The 12,444-nt window shown below is 34.2% G+C and overlaps 1 protein-coding gene across 2 annotated transcripts in view; it reads right to left on the reverse strand.

Annotated features, from left to right (window-relative positions):
• The window catches only part of ADAD1 (adenosine deaminase domain containing 1), an 81,293-nt gene that overhangs the window by 45,645 nt on the left and 23,204 nt on the right, over positions 1 to 12,444 (reverse strand). For both annotated transcript variants that reach the window (XM_020882163.2, XM_020882162.2), the window contains 4 exons: positions 8,585 to 8,708; positions 7,228 to 7,398; positions 6,061 to 6,290; positions 2,411 to 2,648 (listed from right to left, as the gene is read on the reverse strand). In XM_020882163.2, the coding sequence (XP_020737822.1) occupies positions 2,411 to 2,648; positions 6,061 to 6,290; positions 7,228 to 7,398; positions 8,585 to 8,708 (763 nt within the window). The remainder of the gene's footprint in view (positions 1 to 2,410; positions 2,649 to 6,060; positions 6,291 to 7,227; positions 7,399 to 8,584; positions 8,709 to 12,444) is intronic.

The following is a 12,444-nucleotide window of genomic DNA, read 5'->3' on the forward strand; positions in this document are numbered from 1 at the left end:
TGGGTGTGAAATTGTCTATCAAACTTAAGCACCAATGATATAGGGCTTCCCAGGTGGCTCAGTGGTAAAGAATCTGCCTTACAATGCAAGAGATGCAGGAGACGTGGTTTCAATCCCTGGGTCAATAACATCCCCTAGAGAAGGAAATGCCAACCCAGTTCAGTATTCTTGCCTGAAAAGCCCCACGGATAGAGGAGCCTGGTGGGTTACAGTTCATGGGGTCACAAAGAGTTAAATATGACTGAGCATGCACACAGGATCAATGATGCTTCAGAAAAGCATTTGAATCTTTTCCATCTTTTCAGATAGCATTGGAAGTTTCTGCTATTTAAAGGTTTATAACATTCCTCTGAACCACCTCAGAATGTTGCTTTCTTCGAAAAAGAGGTAGGGCATCTTCTTGGTAGGTTTCTCAAGAAAATAATGTAAGATTTTCTCCTCCTGTGTACCAATTTTAGCAATAACTTTTCCTTGAAATGTACGCATTTCACCCATATTTTCAAATATATTTGCATGGTGATCAAAGAAGTTTCCTATGATTTCTTTAAATTTTCTCCTTTATCATTATTTTATATGTGATTAGACAGTGCTATTTTTTTCCCCACAGAATCAGTTTTTATGACCATTGCTAACTTCATCTGATCTCTTTATTTTACATATCCAGTATTATTTTTTTTCACTGTTTATTTTCCTTATTTGTTGATATAAACATCTAAAGAACTGGCTTTTCCATTCAGCTTTGCTTTAGCTATATAAGCTAAAAGTTCTGAAATGCAATGTATTAAACATCCTGTTTTCTAAATATTCTATGCTTTCATTTTATATTCCCTCTGCGTCAAAAGGTAGAGAACTTCTTTTGACCAATGAAAGTGAGTTTCTAAGTATTCTGACTTTATGTGATTTACACTTTTATTGCATCACAATTAGAGAATACTGTCTACATCACTTACACTTTTCAGAATCTGAGACTTTCTTTGTGGTCTAATGTATGGTCAATTTTTGTTAATGTTCTGCAGGTTCCTGAAAAGCAGGTATATTTTATATTTTTATGGAGTAGAATTTTAAAGAAATTAATCAAATCTACACTATTAAGACTGATATATTCTTATTATTCTGTCTATTCAATCTACCACTAACTGAAAGAGGTGAATTATTGCCTCCACTAACTGTGTATTTCTATTTATCCTCTTGTTGTAATTTCTACCTTATGAATGTTGATATATTATGTTATTTGTTGCACATACACTCAGAACAGTTCTTCCTTGTGGATTATATTGCTAAAGTGTTTTCTGCCTTATGTAATACTTTGGGGTTGAATAATTAGATCATACCTGTTTTCTCTGTGTTTGCAATCACCTAGTAAGCATTTGGCTATAAAGAATGAGTTAAACTCATTTTACATCAATTTCAATTTTGTTTTAATAGCATGTTTTCAGTAAACTGTTTTCAGTGTCTTTCATAGAAGACCTGCTTTGTTTGTATGTTATTAACAGAGATACACTTCTTTATGCTGATTCAAAGCATAAACAGTGTAATTTATACTAGTTGAAATAGTCAATAGTTCATACTTGATTGAGTTCATACCAAGAAACATTTGTATGGGATCTTAATTTAAATCTGTCTCTCACAAAGAAAGCAAATTTAGGCACTTAAACTTTTAACATTATTCATTAGTCCATTATAAATGTATGTTCACATAAAAGAAGGATTTTAGTTTTACTTGATAATCAATGTTAGGGATATTACAAAGGTATATCTAAAAGGCATAATGTATTATGGAGAAGAACAAAGGCTTTGTAAATAAAATAACCAGATCAGAATCCTAGCTGTTTAACTTAATAGTTGGGTGACTTTAAGAAAGATATTTAACCTAGCTTGAGTCTCAGTCTCTTTATCTATAAAAAGAACAACAACAAAAAAACCCCAAGAATATCAGGGTTTTTCCAAGAGATCAGTATAGAACTGTGCAATAGTTCTCACACTCAAGTGTTCATAAATAATATTTGGGAAAGTTGTCAAAAATACAGATTTCTGAGCTGTAAATTCAGATAATCAGATTCAGTGGGAAAACCAAATTTTTAAAACAAATACATTATATAATTCTAATGATAATGATCACTAAAGAAATAAAGGTTCTGGAAACTGACTTCAAATGCTGGTTCTACCACTTACTAAGTAACTTCAATAAGTTATATAACCTCTCTAGGCCTGTCTTCTTATCAGGAAAAAAAAAAGTTTTTAAATTAGTATAATGTCTGCAACATAGTTACACCCAATAACTATTATAATCATTATTATTCAGAATTCAAAAAACTGTATTCGAAAAATGTTAAAAGTTTTATAAATTGTACTAAAATACATTCTTTTGCTTAAGTAATATGTGATATTTGAAGAAATCAGTAATGCTAACCTTTCCGTGATCTTTCCACTTAGGCCATCCACAATCTCCAAAGAAATATCCCCTTGTGCCCAATTTAGACTCAGGAATTTATATTCCAAGTTTGTTTGAAATGGATATGCAGAAGGTACTAAACTAATATGAGGTCTGTTGACCAAGTAAAACATTGGAAGTTTGGAAGTGAGCGCATCATCAACACGTTGCTTTACAGCAATTTCTAAGCCTCTGGTGTCACTACAATTCCCATCACCTAGAAAGCAAAAACTAAATAAATACTCAAACAAAACAAATATAAGTCAACAGAAACAGTTGCTGAAGTATGTAATGCAGGCATACCTCACTTTATTGCACTTTGCTTTACTGCACTTCAGAGATACAAATTGAAAGTCTGGCAACCCATGTTGTCAGATGACATTTAGCCTTTTTTTTAGCAATAAAGCAGTTTTTAATTAAGGTATATACATTGCTTTTTTTTTAAGACATGATACTAATGCACACGTAATAGACTATAGTATAGTCTAAACACAACTTTTATATGCACTAGGAAACCAAAATATTCGTGTGACTCACTGTATTGTGATATTTACTTTATCGTGGTGGTCTGGAACTGAACCCACACTTGTGATTCTCATTTTACTGTGGTGATCTGGAACTGAACCCACACTATCTTTGAGGTATGCCCATAGAGACTGAAGCTGCATTAATAAAAAGTGTCTAAATCAAAGAATACAGCATTATTACAGAATTATGCACTGATCATATCATATCTGAAACACTGTATTTAGTCTGAGGCATTACATTTTGACACTATCACCTACATATTACAGATCATCTGGAGAAAACAAATCATGTGTAACACAAGTGATGGCTAGGTAGGAAAATACATAAAGACAAAAAGCATCTTGTCTTTTTATTTTCTATTAAAATAATAGTGCCTTTAAAAAAACAAGTTTAAGATTTTTTTCTTAAAAAAGGAAAGACTATTAGCACAGACAAATGATTATCTGAGAACATCTAAAGTATGAAATTAATCTCTGAAAACTTTTTGAAAGTAAAATAAAGTCTTCAAATATAATTCTCTTTCCACCTGTAACTGATCTATTATTGATAAAATAACTTACGTTTTTAAGAATCAAAATAAGGAACTGCAAAAGATTTCATAAGACAAGAGAAATAGGGACAAGGTCATTATCATCAAATAATCAAGATTTAATCTGTACCTGTCATTTAGTTCAAAGTGAAAGGGAAGCAAATTTCAATTCTAAAGAGTAATTTTTAAAATTAATTGGAGCACCCAATTAATGGAATAGATGGTCATTAAATCCTATATCCCACATTACTGGATCCTTTTAAACTAGAGTTGGATGATCAGAAATGGCATAAAAAGAATTTGTATAATAAATGAGAAGCTTCAAATAAACTCTTAAGATTCTTTTAACTGTACATATCACACTTTTAAATGTACAGTTTGAGTATTTCTCAATGAGCCAGCCATTCATATCATCTGTATCAGAATCACTGGTTGGTGCCCTTTTAAAATGTATATGCCTGGGGCTATCCCCCAGAGATAGAGTAGAGATCTTAAGAAGCTGAGAAATCTGCATTTTAAACAAACATTAAAATCTGTTTCGGCTTTGTCAGGCAGAACACCAATTAATTAACTCTAGATATGTCTCATAAAGACGCAGAGAGAGAGATCAGGAGTAATTTTACAAGGTCTTTTAGTATTTTTATTGCTTCCTGGTGTTCCCATTCCCATGTGCAAGATGGCAGTCAAATTATGAAATCTAATTGTTAAGCCCTAGTCCAAACCACTAAATACTACATAATTTCAAAAGAATCTATTTGAGTCCATCTTTTTAAGAGATTAAAATATTATGAAGTTATGTTTTACAAATGACAAACTGTAAAATATCTTTCTTCACAAAAGTCAAAGAAAGCCTTGCATTTCAAAGTTGTGAGTCTAGAGAATGCATAGATATTTATTAGACATTCTGTAGACATTTATCAAGAAAATAGCCTTTCTTAAAGAAGATTAAGAAAAATTTGAAGTGCCTGAGAGAGCTTAACTAAAACATAGAATAATTCTGGTATCCAATTTAAATTTAAGAAATAAATCATCTATAAGAATATATATTTGGAAAAAAAGAAGTAACTCCAAAGAGGCACTCTCATATATTGCTAGTGATAATATAATTTGGAGAGTAACTTGGCAATAATTTTCAAAATTTCAAATTCATATATTTTTGACCTGCAATTCTACTTCTAGGAATTCATTTTACATTTACATATATTTTACTTTTGTGTCAATGACAAACAAAAAGGTCAAGGTTCACTGTAGCATTTGGTAGCTGCAAAAGATTAGAAACAATCTAAAGTTCCATCAACTCACAACTGGTTAAATAAATTATAATATGTTTATACAAAGAAATATCATAAGAGTTATGAATAATAATGAAAAAAATCTTCATAGGGAAAAATTTCCAAGATACATTATTAAATGAAAAGAGTAGGATGCAGAAAAGTGTGAACTGTATTATCCCCTTGGTGAAACATTTTAAAAAAGTATAAGCATAAACCATCTTTGGAAATGAAACAAGAAACTAGGAACAATGGACACCACAGAGGTAAAATGGCAGCTGAGGCACTAGGATAGAAGGTAAGACTTTTCACTGAAAACCATTTTGAATCTTTTGAATTGTGAAACAAGTTTCCAAAACAATTAAAATAAGCTTAATACTAGAAAAATAAAGTCATTATTTCTTTTTTATAATTTAATAAAGTCAAGCCAAACAAAAATGGCAAGAAAATACAATATTTTGTATACATATAGAACTACAAAAAAATAGTCCATAAGAGAACTGCTTAAAGAAATGGATATAAAATACACAGAACAATAAAAAAACTCACAAGAAGAAAACAAACAGTACCTTCTAAAAACAAAACATTACTCATATGATGAGCTAAAGTTATTATGTGAGCAATCATTACCAAAAATTAACAGTAAACAAAGAAGAGTCAAGTAATGGTAGAATTTAAATTGTTTCCCAAGGGTGACTAAAGCTTTGAAACTTTCAGGGCTTTGTGAAAACTACAAAACTGAGTGTCCAAAATATCTGTTGATGAGATAACACCTGGAAACCCATTCAAATATAAATACCAAAGAAAGAACTTAATTATCAGTTCATGTCATTTATTTTGTATTCTATTTACTTCCTATTTACTTCATAAACCAAAAGAACCCAACTCATGACCAAATACATTTTTAAAAAGTATAAAAGTAGCAAAGAACCAAAATAGGCATTTAATATTTTTTATTTCAGGAATAACTAAATATAAGCTTACCTGAGAAGTTCAAAAAGTACCTTCTTCCAAAAGAAAGGGAAACATTGAATATTGTGCAAACAAAAGCATATGTTCAAGCCAGAATACATATAATTGCCTAACTTATAATATTAATTCTTAGCCTTCTCACAAGATGATTAAAGTCATATTATACTAAGTGTGATTACAAGTTACCATGAAATGAAAACCTCAACAAAATAATGGATCTAAATTTTACCTTAAGCAAAGCTTCATGCATGCAAAATTTGATTTTACACTAATAAATAAAGTGTAATTACTTAGTGAAAGAGGCCAAGAGGTACTGAAATCTCACTCACCAACAAGAATACTATTGACATAAACTGGCTGTATAAAGTGACTGAGCAACGCTCCCTGTACACCAAGCACTTCCCATCTTGTCAACTTGTCACTTGAGGACATACTGCTTATTCTATTAAAAACATCTGCAGGACAGTAGACAGTCAGATAAATTTTGCCTTCAACAGCCACATGGAGACTTAGTTCTTCATTGGCTTCAAATGCAGATATAGAATGTGGATTAAGACGCCTAGAGGAAGAAAAGAAAGTTTCTTCCTTTAAAAATCAAAGCTAACGAAGTAAAATCTGCATATACCTAAGAATCGTAACTTGCCAGTTACACTTAATTCCAGTAACAGAAATAGAGGCAAACCCAAAGCAAGGCAGGATGGAATGACTTTGTTCCACAAGATTAAAACCAAGTGGAAATTAACCCTATTTAGAGCTTACACAAGGATAAATTTCATATTATTGCCATTTTCTATGTCCCTTAAAATCAACTAAAAATCTGATTTTTGCCCCATCATAATTTTTGAGCTATTTCCTTTCTCCAAATGAAAATTTTTAATAATGACAAAACTAGAGAATGAAAACAGAAAACTGACTATTTAAGATTCACTTCCAATAAAATATGAAAAACAATAAAATCTAAAATTATTTTTCTTAAGGTTTCTCTACAGGAACACTCAACCTTGTTTTCAAAGGTGTTACTGGAAGGCTTTTAAACAAACTATAAACCATGATTATCTCTAGATGGTCAGACTTGAAGTGAATTTTACTTTCTTTTTGTGTCTGTGTTGTTCAAATATCACGCTATTGATGCTACCCATTCATCAAGACAATGAAGTTCTGACTACAGAAGAGACTGCATTCCTTAACTCTTGTGTTAGTATGTGAAGAGTGCATAATCCATACTTCCTAAAGTTTATAAAAAGTCTTAACAACTAGAAAGGAATAGAAGGTTTTCTACAGCATATAAAAAAAAGTGGTGAAGTATGTGGACTATTTAAGTAATAGTAATAGGTAAGACTGAATGCAGGGAGGGAGAATGAATTTGTGGTCTCTTGCAGCCTACTAGGCTGGAAAGAAAATATGGATGGATTTGAATTTACTTGTTCTTTTGATATATGGATTCAGAATGTATAAATGGTTATCCTAGTTGCTTTTAATAGTTTCCATATACTTACAATTGTGACTTAATCTGGGCTGATCCTTTAGGCAACTGGTTCATATAGAGGTAAATGTTGATATTTTGCTTGAGAGTGAGTAGATCAGAAGCTGGTTCTGTACAAAATATTGATTTTTCCATCATAGCAGGATTTTTGCTATAGTAGAGTAAAAGTTGTCTATAAAAGTACCTAAAAGACAGAGCTTTATTGAGTAAGAATATTTAAAAAGGAAATATCTTAAACATTATATTCATGTCATGACCAATGTTCCTATAAATCGTTTTATTATAAAATCATCTTAGTCTTACTTAAAGAAGATGTAAGTCCCTTGAGAAGTCTTCAGCTACAGCCCAGTTTGCCCTGTGACCTGCCTTAAAGTATCATTCCTCGACGACCACTCCACTCGAAAGCACTCAACTATCATTTCTTACAAAAGAGCCATTTCTCTACTGATTCCTCCTTTTTCTCAAGACATCTCTGCTCCCATCCTCCTAGGAGGAGTATCAATTTTCTGCATTATTTCTATTTTCTCTTCCCCAAACACACAAACAATTATGGATCCTGTTACGCAGTGGCTCTGAAGACAAAAACTTAAGAGCATAGGAATAACATAATGAAGCCCATAAACTGAATTTACAAGTGAAACAGATTTCCTGAAAGACAACTCAAGGGGACAATTACTATTTTGCTTACTCAAAAAAAAATAATTTTAATCCTATCAGAAATATGTAATAAAAAATTAATCATCTGACAGTGCCAAGCATGGGAAGAAATAAACACAAAAGAGGTAGTTTTCAGTGAGCTGTATTACTTTCGTGGACTTCTCAATAGCTTTCCTTTTAAGATTATAGGATTCTTTCCAAAACTAGGCATGCGTACCTCAGCCCCCCTTCTCTCTGAGATCTGCCAGTCTAAAAAATACTCTATTGATACTCTATCATATGGTAGACTTTGTACAGACTTCATGAGTGGAAACTCATTGATTTCTGCCTTTGGATAAGTATGGCTAATTCAGGGGTGAAGTATTACTAAGACTACTTGGTCCAGCTCTAAGGCTATACTCTCAAATTAATCAGTAATGAAGACTTATTTTATCTTTGAAAACAGGTTGCATGGCTTTTAAAATTTAGTTCATAACGTCATGATAATAGAAGACACTAAAACTCACAGACTTAACAGTGCAGTTAATATAAGGTTTCTAAAACTGACATGAAAATATAAGATGGCTCAGGTAAGTAAGACAATACCGTATCCTTGGCTCAGTGAGCAGTAAAACTCCATTTGTAAATTACAACTTATATATGTGATGACTTTAGGCTAATATTAACATAACAGCATTAATATTTGATGGCATTAAATGCATTTGTTACCTTACCTAAGGAGAGATCGCCTTGCTGTAACAACGGCGTGGGTATCATGCAACACTCTTCCATTTGGTTTAATGCACTGACTGTAATTGTATTCACCTGTGCCTATAGCTACAACTTCGTGCTGTCCAGCTGAAAAGAAAAGGTTAAGAGTAGCAGATTATTTTGACCTCCCTCTTCTCTATGTTCAACCTTCACCTCTACTTTATCATCTTTTTACATTTATATGCAACAAACTGTTATTTAAGCATCTATTACTGGATTGGCCAAAAGGTTTGTTCGTTGTTTTTTTTTATTCTGTAAGGTGGCACTAGCAGTACTTAGTTGCCTTTAATTTCATTTGAAACAACTGTTAAGATTGTATTGTGACACCTGTCATATCAGCATGCATTTAAAAAAATTTATCCAAATTGGTAAATCTTTGTATAGTCACTTTAATACTGAAGATGGAAGAAAAACAGCAACATTTTTGGCATATTACGTTTTATTGTTTACAAAGATAAAAATTCAACTGAAATGTAAAAAATGATTTCTCCAGTGTATGGAGAAGGTGCTGTGGCTGATTGAGGAAGTCAAAAGTGGTTTGCAAAGTTTCATGCTGCAAGACTTTTTGCTGGACAATTCTCCATGGTCAAGCAGACCAGTCGAAGATGATAGTGATCAAATCAGACATTAACTGAGAAAGATCAACATATGTCACATGGGAAATAGCCAACATATTCAAAATATTGTGATCTAGTGTTGAAAATCATTTGCACCAGCTTGGTTATGGGTTATCATTCTGATGTTTGGGTCTGAATAAACTGAGAAGAAAAATCTTCCTGACAGTATTTCCACGTGATTCTCTACTTAAACATCATGAAAACATTCAATTTTTAAAACAAATTGTGATGGGCAATGAAAAGTGGACACCGTACAATAATGTACAACAGAATAAATCATGGGGCAAGTGAAGTGAACCATGACCAGCCCCACCAAAGGCCAGTCTTCATTGAAAGAAGGTGATTTTATGAACATGGTGAGACTCCTCTATTCTGAGTTCCTTCCAGAAAATCAAACAATTCCAACAGTACTGCTCCCAACTAGACCAACTGAAAGCATCACTTGATGAAAAGCATCCAGAATTAGTAAACAGAAAAATGCATTATCTTCCATCAGGATAATGCTAGATCACATGTCTATTTGACGACCAGGCAAAAACTGTTACAGCTTGGCTGGGAAGTTCTGATTCATTCACTCTATTTACCAGATACTGCAACTTCAATTATCTTAATGAAAAAAATGTCAATTCCCTGAAGACTATAAAAGGCACCTGGAACAGTTCTTTGCTCAAAAAGAAAAAATAGCTTTCGGAAGATGGAATTATAAAATTGTGTAACTCAGCGAAGCTATGAGCCATGCCATGCAGGGCCACCAAAAACGGACGGGTCATAGTGAAGAGTTCTGAAAAAACAGGATCCATTGGAAAAGGAAATGGCAATTCACTCCTGTATTCTCATCAGGAGAGCCCCACTGACAGTATGAAAAGGTAAAAAGATATGACAGTGGAAAATGAGCCCCCTGCCACAGACTGGAAGGTGTCCAATATGCTACTGGGGAAGAGTGAAGGGCAACCCTGAGAAACCTGTATGCAGGTCAAGAAGCAACAGGTGGAACAGCACATGGAACAACAGGCTGGTTCCAAATGGGGAAAGGAGTAGGTCTAGGTTGTATGTTGTCACCCTGTTTACTTAACTTATATGCAGAGTACATCATGTGAAATGCCAGGCTGGATGAAGCATAAGCTGGAATCAAGACTGAGGGGAGAAATATTAATAATCTCAGATGTGCAGATGACACCGTCTTTATGGCAGAAAGTGAAGAGGAGCTAAAAAGCCCCTTGATGAAGGTGAAAGAGAAAAAAAGCTGGGTTAAAACTCAACGTTCAAAAAATTAAGATCATGGCATCCAGTTTCATCAGTTCATGGCAAACAGATGGGGAAACAATGAAAACAGTGACAGACTTTTATTTTCTTGGCCTCCAAAATCACTGCGGTGACTACAGCCATGAAATTAAAAGATGCTCGCTCCTTGGAAGAAAAGCTATCTAAAACCTGGACAGCGTATGAAAAAGCAGAGACATTACTTTGCTGACACAGGAATGTATAGTCAAAGCTATGGTTTTTCCATTAGTCATGTATGGATACGAGAGTGGACCATAAATAAGGCTGAGAGTCAGAGAATTGATGCTTTCAAACTGTGATGTTTGAGAAGACTCTTGAGAGTCCCTCGGACTGCAAGGAAATCAGCCTTGAATATTCACTGGAAGGACTGATGCTGCTGAAGCTCCAATCCCTTGGCCACCTGATGAGAAGAGCTGACTCACTGGATAATACCCTGATACTGGGAAAGATGGAAGGCAGAAGGGGACGACAGAAGACGAGATGGTTGGATGGCATCACTGACTCAATGGACATAAGTTTGAGCAGGCTCTGGGAGATGGTGAAGGACATGGAAGCCTGTCGTGCTGCAGTCCATCGGGTCGCAAAATGACCGAGGGACTGAACAACAGCTAGTAAGAATGAAGCAGGTGGGCCAAAGCAGATCAGCTGTGTATGTGTCTGGTGGTCAAAGTAAAGTCTGAAGCTGTAAAGAACAATACTATATAGGAATCTGGAATGTTATGTCCATGAATCAAGGAAAATTGGACGTGGTCAAGGAGATGACAAGATTGAACATTGACATCTTAAGAATCAGTGAACTAAAATGGACGGGAATGGAGAATTTAATTCATATGACCATTGTATCTACTACTGTGGGAGAGAATCCCTTAGAAGACACAGAGCAGTCCTCATAGTCAACAAAAGAGTCTGAAATGCAGTACTTGGGTGAAAGCTCAAAAATGACAGGATGATCTCAGTTTGTTTCCAAGGCAAACCATTCAACATCACAGTAATCCAAGTCTATACCCTGACCACTGATGCTGAAGAAGCTGAAGCTGACCAGTTCTATAAAGACCTACAACACCTTCTAGAACCAATACCCAAAAAAGGTGTCATGATAGGGGACTGGAGTGCAAATTAGGAAGTCAAGAAATATCTGGAGTAACAGGCAAGTGTGGCCTTGGTGAACAAAATGAAGCAGGGCAAAGGCTGACGAACTGCGTCAAGAGAATGCACTGGTCATAGCAAACACCCTCTACCACCACCACAAGCGATGACTCTGCACATGGACATCACCAGGTGGTCAATACCAAAATCAGACTGATTATATTCCTTGTAGCCAAAGATGGAGAAGTTCTACACAGTCAGTAAAAACAAGAGCTGACTGTGGTTTAGATCACAAGCATCTTAATGCAAAATTTAGGCCTACACTGAAGAAACTAGGAAAAACCTCTAGGCCATTTAGGTACAACCTAAATCAAATCCCTTATGATTATACAGCAGATGTGATGAAGATTCAAGAGATCAGATCTGGTAGACAGAATGCCTGAAGAACTACAAAATAAAGGTTCAACAATGTTGTACAGGAGATAGTCACCAAAACTATCCTCGGAAAAGAAATGCAAGAAGCCAAAGTGGTTGTCTGAGGAGACTTTATAAACAGCTGAGGAAAGAAGACAAATGAAAGGTAAGGGAGAAAGGGAAAGACATACTCAACTGAATGCAGAGTTTCAGAGAATAGTAAGGACAGATAAGGCCTTCTTATGTCAACAATACAAAGAAACAGGAAAACAATAGAATGGGAAAGACTATAGAGATCTCTTCAAGAAAATTGAAGACAGCAAGGGAACATTTCATGTAAGAATGGGCATGATAAGTGACAGAAATGGTAAGGACTTAAAATAGATTAAGAAGAGGTGGCAAGAATATACAGAACTACTATACAA

Source organism: Odocoileus virginianus, chromosome 12 (assembly GCF_023699985.2).
Source record: "Odocoileus virginianus isolate 20LAN1187 ecotype Illinois chromosome 12, Ovbor_1.2, whole genome shotgun sequence".
Lineage (NCBI taxonomy): Eukaryota > Metazoa > Chordata > Mammalia > Artiodactyla > Cervidae > Odocoileus > Odocoileus virginianus.